This window comes from Equus przewalskii, chromosome 23, assembly GCF_037783145.1.
Source record: "Equus przewalskii isolate Varuska chromosome 23, EquPr2, whole genome shotgun sequence".
Classification (NCBI taxonomy): Eukaryota; Metazoa; Chordata; class Mammalia; order Perissodactyla; family Equidae; genus Equus; species Equus przewalskii.
The window spans coordinates 13,756,058-13,774,147 of record NC_091853.1 but is presented as its reverse complement, the minus strand read 5'-3'; the positions used below and the strand labels follow the sequence as shown (position 1 = coordinate 13,774,147).

Here is an 18,090-nt window from a genome sequence, read left to right as displayed (position 1 = left end):
ATGCTACAAGTAAATTATACAACAAGGCTATTATCACATAATAACTAAGAAATCACTAACACTGTAATTTAATTAGAAGGTTTTAAAGCACTGGAATATTTGGCAACATAACATGGAACAGGCTCTTCATTGGATAAAAAATATTTTTCCTCCAGGGGCCGGTCCCGTGGCTGAGTGGTTAAATTAGTGTGTTCCACTTCGGCAGCCCAGGGTTTCGCCAGTTTGAATCCTGGGCAAGGACGTGGCATGGCTCATCAAGCCATGCTGAGGTGGCGCCCTCACATGCCACAACTAGAAGGACCCACAACTGAAAAAATACACAACTATGTACCAGGGGGCTTTGGGGAGAAAAAGGAAAAATAAAATCTTTAAAAAAGAAATATTTTTCCTCCAAATCCTTCAGGTGCTATTAATACTCAGGAATCTGACTGATTTTTCAATAGGGGAACTGCAACTCATTCTTCACGTCCACAATGACAATGAAGATTCTAACAAAGGACATTCCATTCTGAATTTAGGTGAATTCCTTTTTTAAACATAGAGAGGCCTTAACAATGCTTGTGTTAGCTTAATATTTAATATTGTTATGCTAATCCCTTTATATACTTTATACAATGAAGTTAAAAAAACAGTTAGGTTCCTAGCTTAAATTTTTACCAGATAGTTTTTTTCTTTTAATGAAGTATAGAATTAAGGACAATATGGAAAACCCTCTTATTCTAATAGTGACTATTATTCTAATTTAGAATCAATAACCATTTCAGAGCTGCCTTAAAGAGATAAAACCATTACTTTTATTCTGATTATGAGTTATAGAGCAGTTATTAACTAAATTATAGAAAAGGCACACTGTTATGGTTTAAGGTCTTATTGTTTCCATTAGATGATAAAACACAGATTATAATAAGAACTTACGTTGTTCCCACACACTATCTTTATTAAAGACTTTAGAAGTTCCTATCCCCTCAACACTAATAGACTTAACAGCATATAATTTTCTAACTGCCACTAAAGCTATAATTCATATATTTATAAATATTTAAGAGTCAATGAAAAGCTTTATTTCTATTCAAATGTCATATACTGTATGTTACAGGTATAGGTGATAGTCAACGTTGTCATTATTAGCAAGAATATAGCTGTTATATCTTTAGACAGGTTTTTTCTAAAGAACCTTACTAAGATATAAATATACTTAACTAACTTACATGTTTACTAGGAGAGGTAGAGGACTCCAGTTCTTGCGAAAAAACCATTTCTTCAGTAAGTACACTGTGATCTGGACTCCCTGGTCGCTCCTGAACTAAAGACTCAGATGGTATATACTCAACAGCAGGGCTGCCCAATTCTTCGGGAACAGAGCTTTCACTGTGTAGATGAGAGTAGGAAGGTATTGGAGATTCTGCTTCACTTGCTATTTCTAGGAAGAGAGGATGAAAACAAGAAAAAGTACATGATCTTGGTCAGGGGAAATGTTCAACTGTTACACTTTCCATTTGTTTTTAGCATAATTTCACTATCTGCATTTAGATATAATTTTTAATCTCATAAGGTAATGAATCACATTTACTATAAAGTCTGTTAGTCCAAGAATTTTGGCTAACGCAAACTGAGAAAAAATACCTCTAACATATAATCAGCAATGCTAGTGACTGATGAATTAAGTGGTGGTGAACACGCAGAGCGATTACAACTCACGTATTTGTTTAGGAGTGGAAATTTGTCCAACCACTTTGGAAAACAATTTAGTAGTATTTGGAAAAGATGAAAACACTCTATGAGCTAGCAATTCCACTTCTAGGCATACATCTTAGAGAAATCTCGCATATACGCAGCAGGACACATGTACATGGGCATTAACAGGATTGTTCTAATACTCAAAAACTGGAAGAAATATAAATGTCTACTGATGGTAAAATGAATAAATTGTGGTATATTTATACAACAAAATGCAATATAGCAATAAAAATTAATGAACTAGAGCTGCATGCATTGATAGCGATAAACTATGAATTTTTATTTAGCATTTTCAGAATTTGTAGTACAGTCTTGCCTGTGGAATTTCAAGTCCATTGTGGCCTATGCTCTTTCTAGGAAAACAGAAATATGTCAACACTTAACAGAAAATTCTTGACATTATACTTGTATAACATTAAGAATGTACACTGTTATCCTTCTTTGTCTCCACAGGTATTAACGCCCCACAAGGATTAGGTTACATAGCACTTTGGGTCAGTACTGCTAAAATTTGATATACTCAATTCTAAAAACATTACTTAAGATTTGGGGCCTGAAATCTGTGAAATAAGTTTATTTAACATAAGAAATACCTATACCCTAAAGAATGTTTCACTTTAATCAGCAAAGATGACCTGACATTTAAAAGCATTTCAGTTAAAAATTTAGAAAGGTATATTTTTATATTGTGTATGTGTAGTATAATCAGAATGGTTGAATGAATGAATGAATTCTAAAAATCCTCAAGGATATTCACTTATTCCAAGGCAGAACATAGGTAAAATTTAAAATGGTTTAGAAAATGATTTAATTTTAGGTAGTGTGGAATAGAAGAATCTTCTACCTTTCTGCTTTATACCCCTTGACATAGATATTTTATTTTTGTTCAATAACAGTAACAATATACTCATTTTAAAAGTTTAAACAATATACACATTGTATGAAGAAAAAAATGAAAGTTGCCTGTACTACTACCTCCTAAGAGATAGCCACCGAAGTTTTTCCAGTCTGGTGTCTTTGTGGAAGACTTCATTTTTTTGCCTTTCCCTTATTTTTTAAATTATAAAAGCAATACAAGAATGTAATAAAAAAGCAAAAAACTTCAAATAATACAGAAGGATGTAAAGTGATTACTTCACACACTCATCTACAACCACTTTGATCTGCCCAATTTCCATACTGCGAAGATAAACCAGGGGCAGTCAGTCAAGTACGGTCGATGTGTCTGTCTTTCTACATCTTTTCCTATACTCCCTGATTTTTTAAAAATTTCTGTTTTTAAATTGTGGTAAAATACACATAAAATTTACCATCTTAACCACCTTTAAGTGTACAGTTCAGTGGCATTAAGTACACACACTGTTATGCAACCATCACCACCGCCCATCTCCTGTACTTTCTCATCTTCCCAAACTGAAACTCTGTACTCATTAAATAACTCCTTATTCTCTCCTCTCTCCAACTCCTAGCAACCTTCTACTTTCTGTCTCTATAGATTCGACTACTCAAGGTGCCTCATATAAGTGGAATCATAAAATATTTTCCCTTTTGAGACTAGCTTATTTCACTTAGCATAATGTTTTCAAGGTTCATCCATATTATAGCATGTGTCAGAATTTCCTTCTTTTTAAAAGCTGAATAATATTCCGTTGTATGTATGTACCATATTTGGTTTATCCATTCATCTGTTGATAGACATTTGAGTTGCTTTTATTTTTTGGCTACCGTGAATAATGCTGCTATAAACATGGGTGTACAAATATCTCTTTGAGAACATGCTTTCAACTCTTTTCAGTATATACCCCGAAGTGGAATTGCTGGATCACATGGTAATTCTATTTTTAATTTTCTGAGGAACTGCCATGCTACTTCCATAGCAGCTGCAACTACTTCACATTCCCCTAGCACTACACAAGGGTTCCAATTTCTCCAAATCCTCACCAACACTTTTTATCTTCTGTCTTTTGATAATAGCCATCCTAATAGATGTGAGGTGGTATCTCATTGTGTCCTTCACTTTTGAAAACAGAGTTATTTGTCAACAGGAGTCTTGCAACATTTAGACACTATGGACAATATTGGCCAATTTTCAGCATTCCTTTTTCAATATATCTTATATGATGTGACACAAAACTAAATGGAAAAAATACCAAAACTTTGTAAAATGTATAATCTGCATTCACTGGCCAATATGGTAGCCATTAGCTACATGTGGCTATTTAAATATCAATTAAAATTAAATAAATCAAATTCCTCAGTTCTACTAGCCAAATTTCAAGTGCCCAATAGCCACATCTACCTAGTGGTTACCACATCGGATAGCACAGATACAAAACCTTTCCATCATGAAATTTCTATTGGATAATGCAGATAGAGTCTAACAAACTTAATATGTGAAACATTAAACTTAACAAAATCCAGATATATTTTGATACTGTGAAGGGTCTGAAATGGAGTAGTAGTCAGTTACACAGTAAGTACACTCTTCAAACTGAAGTAGACTTTCCAGAGTGTGGTTGACTTGATTACTACTGTATACCTATTGCATATTGTTGCACAACTACAAACACATACTAAATGTCATACAGTCTCATTCTACAACCTAATCATACCTACTGTGAAAGAATTTAAGAGTCATTATAGCTATATTTTACATTTCAAATCCAGAAACAAAAGGGGCATTTTTTTTTGTTTGGTAGGCAAAGATGGAAGTCATTGTATCTGTAGACTGTTTAAAAAAAATCAAGCTTTGGAAAAAGTCTGAGAGATCTTTCTTAACAATATTTTACAATGCTTTACAAAAAAAAGGGACATGGCTTGACCTCCTGCTTAGAGTGGACATCTGTCACATTTCCTGGAGCTCAAGCACATTTTTAATTCCTCACTGCTATTTGATAAATTTCCTGCCACAAGAGTTCCTTGCCACCCAAGACAGAACCCAGCAAATGAAATTCTCAGTCTCCCTTGCTGCTAGGACTTAGTCATTGGAACTAGGAGTCTCCAATCTGATGTCTCTGCAGAAGACTTCATTTTGGAATTGAATAACCTGAGGAAGAAGGCTCCATGTGAAATCTATTTAAGGTGGCTTTTGGTAGTGACAGCGGATTTTTCAGTGGTTGCAAGATTGAATCTCTGGTGCAGAAGTGGCATTAGTGGGGAAATAATAATAACAATAGTTTTTGTTAGCTCTGTTGAATAGCAGCTGGACCAGTTTTCTCATCAGGCCAGTTCTGTGGTGTGATTTTGGCACTGTTCCTGGAAGCTTAGTGTGGAGCTTACTCTCCAGCCATCTCAAAAATTTTATGAACGACTGAATATCCTTTAGTAAGTTATTTTTCTGCTTGGTCTGAGTCAGGTTGGGCTGTTGCAACAATGTGCCTAAATAGCTACACTATCATTTATTTCATTATATTGTATTTCCTTTTTTTCTTGATTTTTCTCTTTATGTCACTTTACCTTATTAAGTTCTTAAACTATTTAAAAGCTGTATTTGATGAGATTAAAATTGCACTAAAACTGCCTTTGTGGGGCCAGCCTGGTGGCACAGTGGTTAGGTTTTCACACTCTGCTTTGGCGGTCCAAGGTTTGTGGGTTTGGATCCTGGGTGTGGACCTACACACCACTCATCAAGCCATGCTGTGGCAGCATCCCACATACAGAATGGAGGAAGACTGGCACAGATGTTAGCTCAGGGCCCATCTTCCTCACCAAAAAAACCCCAAAACACACAGCTCAAACTTTGTTTAAAAAAAAAAAAGCCTTTGTTTTAATCACATTTACCCAATAATATTTTCCATGATTAAGTAGGTCAACAGTTCCTAATAAATGTAGGATTGAAGAGCTATTCTTCATTTGCCTTCCAGCCATAGTGAGAAATGTCTACATCTATTATAGCCCATAATGAAACCTGAGAAATTGATTCTCTTTTCCAGGTCCTCTTAAATTCCCTTCCAAGATGGAGAAGTCTATAGCAGAATTTGAGGCTACAGAATGAGGATGAGGAAGCTGACAAAGTAATGCTCTGCTGAATAAACTAAAAAAAAAACTGTTGAGAAAAAAAGGAATACTACAGGGGCCGGCCCCATGGCACAGCGGTTAAGTTCACACATTCTGCTTTGGTGGCCCGGGGTCCACCGGTTCAGATCCCAGGTTCGGACACGGCAGTGCTCATCAAGCCGTGGTGTGGCAGGTGTCCCACATATAAAGTAGAGAAAGATGGGCACGGGTGTTAGCTCAGGGCCAGTCTTCCTCAGCAAAAAGAGGAGGATTGGCAGCAGATATTAGCTCAGGGCTGATCTTCCTCAAAAAAACAAAAGAAGGGAGACTACAGATGAAGTGAATTTATTGCATCATTCGTTTTCTTTATGTATTACTTGGCATGTAGAGCTAAATAACATCACTTAGTTGTGCATGCTTCTGAATTTTCTATAAAGGGAATCAAACTGCTTGTAGTATTCTGTGATTTGTTCTTCAATTCTTGTATGCTGATTTGTATAGCTATAATTTTTTCATTTTCATCAAGCATGATATAATATATGAATATACCACAATTTGTTTATCGATTCCCCTATTGATGGAGAGGTGGGTGGTTTCCTCTTTTTTTTTTTTTTTTGCTATTTCAAATATTGCTGCTATGAACAATGTCATATATATCTCCCAGTATATAGATAAATATCTAAGATATCTATATATATCTATATAGGTATTTATAGATATATTTATATTAATCTATGTATTCTCTCTCTCTCTCCAGCCACCCAACCAAGCATCTGTCCATATATCTACCTAACTATGTAAAAGTTCTCTACAGAAGTGGCTTTCAGACTTTTTAACTTTAACAATAATATTTATCCTTACTACATGTAACATAATGATATTTTGTATTTTATTTCAACTTTGAACAATGCTGACTGCAATCCACTAAATGGATTTCATGCATCTCTAATGGGAAAATCCACAACTTAAAAAACATTGCTCTAAGACAGCAGTTCTCAAACATTTTGGCCTCAGAACCACTTTACATTGTTGAAAATTACTGAAGACCCCCAAAAAGTTTTAGTTTATGTGATTATAGATATGATTATAGCTATCAATATTCACCATACTAGAAATCAAAATGCAAAAAAATTAAAAATATTTATTAATTTATTGAAAAATAACAGTAACAGGGCCAGCCCGATGGTGCAGAAGTTAAGTTCCTGCATTCCACTTCGGTGGCCGAGGTTCTCTGGTTCAGATCCCGGGTGCAGACCTACGCACCACTTATCAATCCATGCTGTGGCAGGCATCCCACAAACAAAATAAATGAAGATGGACACACATGTTAGCTCAGGGTCAATCTTCCTCAGCAAAAAGAGGATTGGTGGCAGATGTTAGCTCAGGACTAATCTTCCTCAGAAAAACAAATAAATAAAAATAACAATAATAAACCTTCTACATACTAACATAAATAACATTTTCTAAAATTTAAAATAACTACATTTTTCAAAAAAAAAGCTTTAGTTAAAAGGAGAGAAATTGTTTTACATTAAAAAAAATATCTTTGGGCCAGCCCTGTGGCCGAGTGGTGAAGTTCTCACACTTCACTTTGGCAGCCCAGGGTTTTGTCAGTTCAGATCCTGGGGACGGACATGGCACCGCTCATCAGGCCACATTGAAGCGGTGTCCCACATGCCACAACTAGAAGGACCCACAACTAAAATATACAACTCTGTCCTGGGGGGATTTGGGGAGAAAAAGCAGGAAAAAAAATAGATCGGCAACAGTTGTTAGCTCAGGTGCCAATCATTAAAAAAAAAAATCTTTGACTTAACAGAAGATAGTTGGATTCTTATATCTGCTTCTGTGTGCAAGCTGTGGTTCTATGTTGTTTTAGTTGAAGCATATGCAAAAAATACGGCCTCACACAGATGATACATAATTAGAAAAGGGAGGAGTATTTTAACAGTCTTTACAGATAATTGGGGATATTCTTTTTTGATGCTATATCAAAACCTGACAATTGATAGTTTCTTAAATGTTACCCGTAATGTGAAATCTGAAACCATATCAATTAACTTTTCATCATCTGTTACATTAAAATCCACTGGTCTATCTTGCACTTTGAATGGATCTTTCATGCATCCATGATTTTCCAAATCAACATCGGTCATTTGGAAAATACTGGTTCACTGAGTTTATAAAGATGTTCCAAATGTTGACACATTTCATCACACAATATGAAAAGATGACTTTGATTAAGAGCATCACCCACCATATCAGAAAAGTCTTGGAAGTACTGGAAAGCTTGTCAAGCCCATGGTGGGAAAAACATCATTTCTAAAATTCTAATTTTCACTTGAAAACTTAAATTTTATCACAGGCAATAAATATTGTCAGTTGTTTTCCTGAAGAGTCATACTTGCTTCATTTATTTCTGAGAAACTGTTTGCCAAACACCCAAGTCGGAATAACTATAGTTTGTCAGTCATATGTAAAAATGGTACTCCATGACAAAAACGGCTAGTTCAGCTTGCAACTCAAACAACTACATTAAGTGCTTTTCTTCAAGACAACCATCACGCTTCAGCACACACAAGAGCTCTATGCATATTTCCTATTTTGTCACACAGAATGTTAAAAAGACACATACTCAAAGGTTGAGATTCAATAAAATTAATATTTGTAAATGTTTGTTCAAAGACATTCTGACATAAAACTGGCATGTTTTTATTGCGAGTGAAGGGTGGTGAAGAATATAATGACTAACTTACACAGTTTGGTGCCACTGCCTTGATTTACACTAAGGCATCAGTAATTTTACCCACCATCAGTGTAATGTCAACACAGTGTAAAAGGCCAACAACATGTTAGTATTATTATAAAAATAACTGACTTCTCAGACCCTTTGAAAAAAATCTCAGAGACTCCCCCAGAATGTCAAAAACCATGCTTTAAGAACTGCTGCTCTAGACTTTAAACCTGGGAATGGATCACTGAATTGTAGGATATGCGTAGCTCATTTTTACTATTTTATTGACTACTTTTAACGCCTCTCCTTTCAACCTACTTTTCAAACTAAGTTTCCAATTAACACTTACACCAATAGTTCATTGTTCCACCTACACACCAAGAGGTTTGCTGGGTATTGTAAATGGGTGGAATGATGGACCCCCAAAAGATATGTCCATGTTTTAACCCCCAGAACCTGTGAATGTAATCTTATTCGGAAAAAAGGTCTTTGGAGATATAATTAAGTTATAGATCTCATGACGAGATCGTCCTGGATTATCTGGGTAGCCCTAAATCCAATGACAAGTTTCCTTATGAGACAAAAAGGGAGAAGACAGACATGGCAAAGAAGACTATGTGAGATTAGAGTTACGCAGACACAAGGAATGCCTAGGGCCACCAGAAGCTGGAAGAAGGAATGAAAGAATTGTCCCCTGCAACCTTCAGAGGAAGCACAGTCCTACCAACATCTTGATTTTGTACTTCAGGTGTCCAGAAGTGAGAGAATAAAAATTTCTGTAAGCCACCAAATTTGTGATAATTTGTTACAGTAGCCCTAGAAAATAAATACAGGCATGCAATGGTATTTTTTTATGGTTCTTACGCCCTGATTACTAATGAAGCTGAACATCTTTTCATATGTTTATTAACCATTTGGAGTTGTCATCTGTGAAGTGTCTGCTCTTACGCCAATTTTTTAAAATGTGGTTGTCGTTTTATTATTGATTCATAGGAGTTGCTCAGATATTCTTTATACTATTCCTTTGTCATTCATAAGTGTTGCAAATATCTTCTCTGTTTTATTGTTTTACTTTCCTTATGGTGTATTAATGAGCCACAATTTATTGAAGGCAAATTTATCAGTCTTTCCTTTTGTGATTTTTGCTTTGTATAAGATGTTAAAGAAATCTTTCCCCCTCTTTGATGTCATAAAGATACTCTTATATTGTCTTCTAAAAGTTTTAATTTTCACATTTAAGCCTTTCCCTCCCCCACGAGAAGGCTCTTTTTACACTGTCATGTAAGGATCCAACTTCATTTTTCCCTTCCACAAAAATTTATTCGAAAGTCCCTCCTTTATTCACAAATCGGCAAAGTTACCTGTGTCAGAAGTCAACTTTCCATTTGTGTGCGGGCCTTTTTCTGGCCTCTCTGTTGCACGGTCTGTTTGTCTATATCTGTGCAAATATCATATTGTTTTAATTATTATACTCTTTTTTTTTATTTGAGGAAGATTAGCCCTGAGCTAACTACTGCCAGTCCAGTCCTCCTCTTTTTGCTGAGGAAGCCTCGCCCTGAGCTAACATCCATGCCCACCTTCCTCTACTTTATATGTGGGATGCCTACCACAGCATGGTGTGCCAAGAGGTGCCGTGTCCGCACCCGGGATCCGACCAGCGAACCCCTGGCCGCCAAGAAGCGGAACGTGTGAACTTAACCGGTGCGCCACTGGGCCAGGCCCAAAACAATTTTTTTTTTTTAAAGATTTTTATTTTTTTCCTTTTTCTCCCCAAAGACCCCAGTACATAGTTGTATATTCTTCGTTGTGGGTCCTTCTAGTTGCGGCATGTTGGACACTGCCTCAGCGTGGTTTGATGAGCAGTACCATGTCCGCGCCCAGGATTCAAACCAACGAAACACTGGGCCACCTACAGCAGAGTGCACGAACTTAACCACTCGGCCACGGGGCCAGCCCCTACTTATTATACTCTTAGAAGTCTCGATGTGTGGTAAAGTAAGTTCCTGAACTTTGTTGTTTCTTCTTTAGGAGTGTCTTTGCTTTTTTAGTCTTTTGCTCTTTCATACAAATTTTAAAATGAGCTTATTCAGCCCCTATGAGGAAATCTTGCTGAGTTTCTCATTTAAATTGTTTTAAATCTACAAATAAGTTCAGATAAGTTAAATCTATCTGTGAATATGGAAAATCTTTCTATTTTGGTCTTCTATAATGTCTCCTAATAAAATTATAAGTTTTTCTCTATAAAAATCTTGCATACTTTTTGTTAAATTTATTCCTAGGTACTTCATATTTTTTATTTCTATTATAAATGATATTTCTTTTAAAAATTAGATTTTTCTAACCAATTTCTGCTGGTCTATGGACATGCAATTGAGCTCTGTTAACGGATTTTATATTCAGCAACCTTGCTATAAACTCACTTATTAATTCTAAGAACTGACATGTAAATGCTGGACTTTCTATGTGTATAGCCTTATCATCTGTAATAATAAGAGTTTTGCTTCTTCCTTTCACTCCTTAGATGAAAATAAGCATCTTCGTCTTATTTCCAAATTCAAATGGAAAGCTTTCTATGTTTTATCATTAAGTATGATGTCTGTTATAGGTCTGGTTTTTCCCTTCTATGACTACTTTGATCTGAGATTTATTTGGATTTTTTAGTATGTGTTAAACTCCACTTTGTTATGAAATAACCCATTTCCATTTCATGGACTTTACCCATTTCTTCTAAGTAGTCATTCTTTTCAATTTCTCTAGCATTTGTAGTTGTAATTGCTGCCTTCACCCTTAATCATTCCCTTTTTCCCTTTTTTTTTTTGCTGAGAAAGCTTGCCCTGAGCTAACATGGTTGCCAATTTTCCTCTTTTTTTGCTATAGCATGGCTGCTGACAGACAAATGGTGTAGGTCAGCACCCAGGAACCCAACCTGGGCCACTGAAGCAGAGCAAGCTGAACTTAACCACTAGGCCACCAGGGCTGACTCTATCATTCCCATTTTTTTAAATAATGAAGTAAATCTTCCAGTTATGTTAGGCTTTAGTTTGTAGTCTGAACAGAGTTAGTCAGTACTTATTACCTTTCTGTTCTGTTCTCTGGTCCTCCAGTTCTTTTTTAGGAGTTTTAGGTTTTATTAATTCTTTGTCCCAGGCAGCCAAAGCTTGTTTTTCCATTTGACGAATTTCTGCTTCCTCTGCATCTAAACGTCGCTTCCACTCCAGAAGCTCCTCTGCATGTTGTCGCCGTTGCATTAGTTTTTGCTCTCGCTTTGTCAGAAACCTATGGTCACACCATGAAGAATAGTGAGAGAACAAATCTACAGGCAGAAATCACTTTGAGAGCTCTATCACTCATTACCTTATCAACAAGCTGTGTAAAAATAGGACATTAATACTATTCCCCTGAAAAAAGCTTGAAATAATAGAAGCTTTGATGAGTCAACTTATTCAGAAAATGAGAGAATTTAGCTTTTACTTGTAATTGTAAGATTAGCGAAGGAAAAATAGCAGTAGATTCAGACAAAAAAACTTCAGAATATCTGGAAAACCATGACTGATAATACTTAACTTACATATTCATTTTTCATACATGATTCTTTTTCATAACAGAAGATATATAATGAATTTATTCTGAAGGCTCAGAACAGAAAACACACAAACCCAAAACAACAAAGACAACAATAGCAAAAAACAAACTCCAAAGCCCCCAAACAAACAAGCAAACAAAAATCATGTTTGTGTCCTTTTTTGACTTTTATTTTCAAATTCAGTCTGGGTTTGCTTCAGGTATAAATGAGTTTGGCTCCTACTACCTAAGAGATGCACAGTCAGGTGACAATCTGTTTTTCACAGAGAGAACACAGAGCGCCACAGTCAGATGTCTTATGCACATAAATATAACTATTTATTTACTTGAGTAAAAGGATGCACCGAATGCCTCAAATTTCTCAATTTAACCTGATCTCTGAAATTAAATAGCCCAGTGTATCTTAGCTCCAAAGGGTTAGGAGAAATTACTAATCTAGGAAAAGTTATTTGAGTAATTAAAAAACTACTATTAAATTCTCCTCAAATGTAGGTGCCGTAGCTGACTAAAAGGTGGGCTGTTCGTATTACTGGTGCTAGATCTGTAGCTGTAGCTAACCAACAAAATGCATTCACGCATCAAACAAACACAATAAAAAGCACAAGAACTGTCACTCCACTTCTTTAACAATCAGCATGTCAAATTAATGTCGAAACAAAAAGGTAAAATCTCTGGGACATTTGACAAGAGGCCTCTAGGCTGTTAGAAAAAAAAAGCAAAAAAAAAAAAAAATGCAACCAAAACAAACAAAAAGAACAGAGCATGCTCTATCAAAGAGTGCACTGAAAAAGGTGCAAAGTTACCTGACCAACTGGTTGTAGATATACAGCTGGAATTTGGGATGAAGGTTGGGAAAACAGACACTGAGAGAGGCCCAGTGATGAGACGTAAAGACAGAGAAGAAGTAGTGAACAGGAGAGCAGTGTCTACAAAATAAGGAGGAAGATTTTAAAACCAAGAGATCAAGAGGCAGAAAGAATGAGAAAGGGAAAGCATAAGAGTTGAGGGAAGAACTTTTAATATGCTTCCTGAATAACAATATAAGCTATGTAGTTAAAACAAGCGTTACACTCTGTGTGACATATAAAACATGTACTTTTATGGATCTTACCAATGATTCCTGAATAAACGTGCTTTTCTTCTCAGATGCTGCTTAGCCATCATCTACACTTTCAGGGAAATTTACTTGTTTGTGAATAAAGTAATGAGAAGTACAGTGTGGAGCTGTATAGGTTTTCCCACAAACTTTAACAGAGCACAACAATTACAGCTGCGAACGTAGCATATCAGCAATTCTACATACATATGTAATCCTCAGCAACTGATTTTTTTATCTGTACCTTGTCATATTTTAAGCTTGAAATTAAATCAAAAAGACTACATTTGCCTTACTTAACGTTACCATCATGACAGCTTGAAAATAAGAATATAATTTAGAAAATCAATTTATAGTAAGAATACCTTGTTCACCTCTAAACATAAAACTTACTGCTAACAGAACCTACTGGAGGCATCTTGCTTTATATTTAACAAAAGCTCACTTAAATAATAATACAAAATACAATACCCATCCTATAAAATATCAGGACGCATAATTAAGAATAAACTAAGCTTGTCTGAATAAATACTGCCAGTAATTAAAAAAAACAGATGCTGTGGACAGCTCAATCATAAAGTTAAAGGTAAGAAGAAAATTACAGGGGCCAGTCCCTTGACCAAGGGGGTAAGTTTGCATGCTCTCCCCTTCAGCGGCCCAGGGTTTTGCCGGTTTGGATCCTGGGCGCAGACCTAGCACCACTCATCAAGCCACGCTGAGGTGGTGTCTCACACAGCAGAACCAGAAGGACCTACAAGTAGAATATACAACTATGTACTGGGGGGCTTTGGGGAAGAAAAAGAAAAAAAAAAAGAAGAAGACTGGCAACAGATGTTGGCTCAGGTGCCAATCTTTTCAAAAAGAAAAAAAAAGAAAGAAAATTACACGTTAAAGTTATAAAAGTAGGAAAAACCCCCCACTACTTTCTCTTCTTTTTAAGTAGTAAGTAGATCATTATGTATATGAAAGGATAAATAAGTCTAGTAATAGTTTGGAAAGACTAACTCTCTTTGACAGAGCATGCTTCTGTTCACATGCACACAACAATAACTTGTAGATCAAGGCAACATTTATTGCCTTGGAAGGGCAAGGAACAACATTGGTGTGTCACAGAAGTGAGAAAATCTAGGTATAAATCCAGCTACTCATTTAGATTTTTTAAAAAGTATGTAGAATCTTGCCTACATGCTTAACTTTAGATAACAGACTATTTTGATGCCTGTTTCCCCACATACAACTCAATATTTCATCTTCCCTTCATTTACTTATACACACACACACAGACACACTCATATCTGGATTGCCTTGATTTTGTACACTGAAGTTCAATGAAAAACAATTTTACCAAATTTCAGTAAGACAGTGAAATCTTCCTTGCCATTCTTTGTGAATGTATAATAAACTTATTTTGATGCCAATTATCAAAATATTATGCAAAAACAAATGCACTTGGCAAAAGGTCCAAAAAATCTATTCATAGCATTCAATATCACCCACCCTCTTAAGCGTATAACTGCTAAATGGATGCATGACCTAGTACAAAAAGTAGAATAATATTGGAACATGCGAAATAAACTGTAAAAATAACACAGTTTAAATTTTTTTGTCCAGCCCAATGTAGAGGATAATAATTTTCTCTACTAGAACAAGTACTGATTATTTATTTTTCATTTATAAAGATTAATAAGTATATTCAAAAGCTATAGGTTAGAAATGGACATCAAAAGAAAATGGCTAATAGAAAAGAAAATAGTTTAAGAAATAGTGTAAGAAAAGTTTAACTTAAAGCTAGAACTTCTTCCCAGAAACATATTTCCTTATTTAATATATATACAATCTAGAAAGTGTCCTTCGAAAGTTGAATAAAATAAAGTTGAGATAAAAGCAGTACTTCACACTAGAATTAACAATCCTTCAAGATGCTGCATAAGTAAGAAATAAAATTTGTGAATGGTGGAGACATAAATGTCTATTAACACACTTTATGGTTGGTGTCAAGGCATTCCTCAACAAGGCCTCTGATGACAACAGAACATTGGACTACGATTAGATATATAATAGAGTTAACATAGTATGGAAATCATTATGTTCCTATAATGTTTAATCTTAAGGAATTGATGAATAATTAATTTGCTTTTAAAGTCACATTTTTACACTCTAAATTTGAGCTGTGCAGTTCAACTCCAGTAATCAGCCACTGAGCACTTTCCAAGTTTCAACAAATTTAGAAGGGTCAGTTTCCTCTGACATAACTTTACGTCATCAATGTAGTTTTTTAAAAAAAACCTATGAGGTTGAAAGTAGATATGCTAATTTACTTCAACTTTAACTTTAGCTGGCTAAAGCCCAGAAAGCAGGGTTCTATTTCTAGCTCTGCCATTAGGCTATGTGTGTGACCTGGGACAAATTACTTGATCTCTGTGGGTCTCCATTTCCTCCTGTAAAATCCAGGGACTAGACCAGATGACTTCCCTAAGAGCACTTCTAGTTCCAACGTTTTATGATTCTTTCTTTCTCTATTCAAGCACCTCCTCACACTTTTTAACACCCCAACACACTGCTAGACCATGTGACATAAATGAGAAGCTTTTTTTCCCCACTGAGCTAATTGTAGACTGTGTTCCAACAGACTATAAAACCATGGTATAATGCGAAAGAGCAAAACGATGATCTAAATTTTAAATGAAACTTCTAGTTCTAAAATCATTTGATTCTGAAAGATATTAAAACAAACAAAAACTTAATACTTTAAATCATTTTAAAATTCTTTCTGATCTATAATTCTTTAATTCTATATTGTTATAAATAAAAATGAAACACAGTGCTTTAAATTTTAAAATAGATTAATTCTTTCAAGTCCTTAAACATTTTTAATGATATTCAGAAAGGAAGATAAATGAGGATATGGATAGTATTGACCTAAACGAAAATACAGTCTAGTATTTTTTTCCTACAGCAAAATCTATTCTATTATTTAAAATTGTCTAATAATTCTCATATACTTAAATAAAGAAAATAGCAAAGGTACTATTCCTAAACTAGGAAGTAAAGAAAATAAAAACACATTATCAGATTATCAGGATTTATTTTGCTACTAAGTCTAGAACCCTAAGAAAATTATATTTCTAATTTAAGGCAATGAAATTTAATACATTATTTAAAATTCTAATTAAAATGTCTTCTTAAATGGAGTATCAAAAGCCTTCCCAGGGCTGGCCCCATGGCGCAGTGGTTAAGTTCGGTGTGCTCTGCTTTGGCAGCCCAGGGTTCACAGGTTCAGAATCTGGTTTCGGACCTATACCACTCATTAGCCATGCTGAAGCGGCAACCCACATATAAAATGGAGGAAGACTAGTATAATGTTAGCTCAAGGCTAATATTCCTCAAGTAAAAAAAAAAGAGGAAGATTGGCAACAAATGTTAACTCAGGACTAATCTTCCTCAGCAAAAAAAGCCTTCTCTTGCAAATCCTTAGCTTTTTAAACTTAGCAGATTAATGGTGAAGATTTCAATATTGATCAGACAATACCATAAATATTTTTAGACAGAGTTATGTCATACAATATTTATCTGTTTAACTTTTTGAATATTTAAAACAAAATTAAGTTAGTTTGCTCCTTTAACAGTTTCTAAGCTAACTGGGAATATTTAAAATATTTGAAAGAGATGTTTCATAAGTTTTGTGACTACTGGCTTCATTTTTTTATGCTAACTTGGCCTGCAGTGATCAAAACAAAAAATCACTATATTGTGGGGTTTTTTTTACTCCTTCATATGCTATAAAGTACTTTCTAATTCAAAAGTATATTTAGCTCTAAACACTCACCCATGAAAATTTCCTTGATATGTTCTTTTCACTAAAAATTTCTTCCTCTTCTTAATTTCCTTAGCGATTGATTTATATACACTTCTCTAAAGGAACCAGACACTGTTCTTTTTTCCACCTGCACTATAAACTCTTTGAGGGCAGAGTTTATGTGTGATGCATCTTCATATCCCTCAGAACCTAGCACATTTAGACATTTCCCAATAAATAACTGCTGAGAGAATAAGTATATAATTAATAAATAATATGGAAGAACAAGCTGCTATTAACAAATGAAAAAAAAGCACTGTTTCCTATTTTAACACTGAAAGATGACGATAACACCATTCTTTCAGTGTTTCATTTGCTCAGTAAACAATTTTCCTGAAATGGAATTGGCAAAACAACAGGAAAAGTCAACTGCACGGTATTTTTTTCATGAATATGTTTCACAATTACAGGCAATCAACTTAAAATTGTAAATAACACCCCTCACAGTAATTTAAAAAACTCAGATTTCATTTAGCATTAACACCAAAAAGGGCTATTCAGTCTGCAGCTTTTGCAAACATATTTTCATTATTATTAATCCTTTTCACGGTTTAAATTTCTTTTGCCTTTCACTATAGTGAGAAATGGACGTTATTTATAAAATGTCAACTCAATAAAGAAGTCAAGAAAAGCCATAGATTTAAAATGTAAATTTTTGGGCCGGCCCCATGGCTGAGTGGTTAAGCTCGTGCAATCCGCATCTGCGGCCTGGGATTTCACTGGTTCAGTTCCTGGGCGCTGACAAGGCACTGCTCATCAAGCCATGCTGAAGTGGCGTCCCCCATGCCACAACTAGAAGGACCTACAACTAGAATATATAACTATGTACTCGGGGGCTTGGGGAGAAGGAGAAAAAAAAAAAAAGAAGATTGGCAACAGATGTTAGCTCAGGTGCCAATCTATTAAAAAAATGTAAATTTTAACAAAGGCATTATTGTCTCTGTGAAACATTAAAGAAGGAAATCTTTCATTGTAGCCAAGAACAGTTTGATCATTTCAGAAAAATATCTGTCACAAAATCAGAGTTCAGAGGGTTAACCATGCGCAATAATATATAATGAAAAATATATAATGAAAACTTATTGAGAG

The 18,090-nt window shown here is 35.1% G+C and overlaps 1 protein-coding gene across 4 annotated transcripts in view; it reads right to left on the bottom strand.

Annotated features, from left to right (window-relative positions):
* The window catches only part of CEP350 (centrosomal protein 350), a 161,053-nt gene that overhangs the window by 35,963 nt on the left and 107,000 nt on the right, over positions 1-18,090 (bottom strand). For 2 of the 4 annotated variants that reach the window (XM_070591728.1, XM_070591727.1), the window contains 3 exons: positions 12,853-12,975; positions 11,544-11,743; positions 1,209-1,420 (listed from right to left, as the gene is read on the bottom strand). In XM_070591728.1, coding sequence (XP_070447829.1) covers positions 1,209-1,420; positions 11,544-11,743; positions 12,853-12,975 — 535 coding nt within the window. The remainder of the gene's footprint in view (positions 1-1,208; positions 1,421-11,543; positions 11,744-12,852; positions 12,976-18,090) is intronic. The other 2 variants (XM_070591730.1, XM_008543633.2) reach the window with 1 other exon arrangement.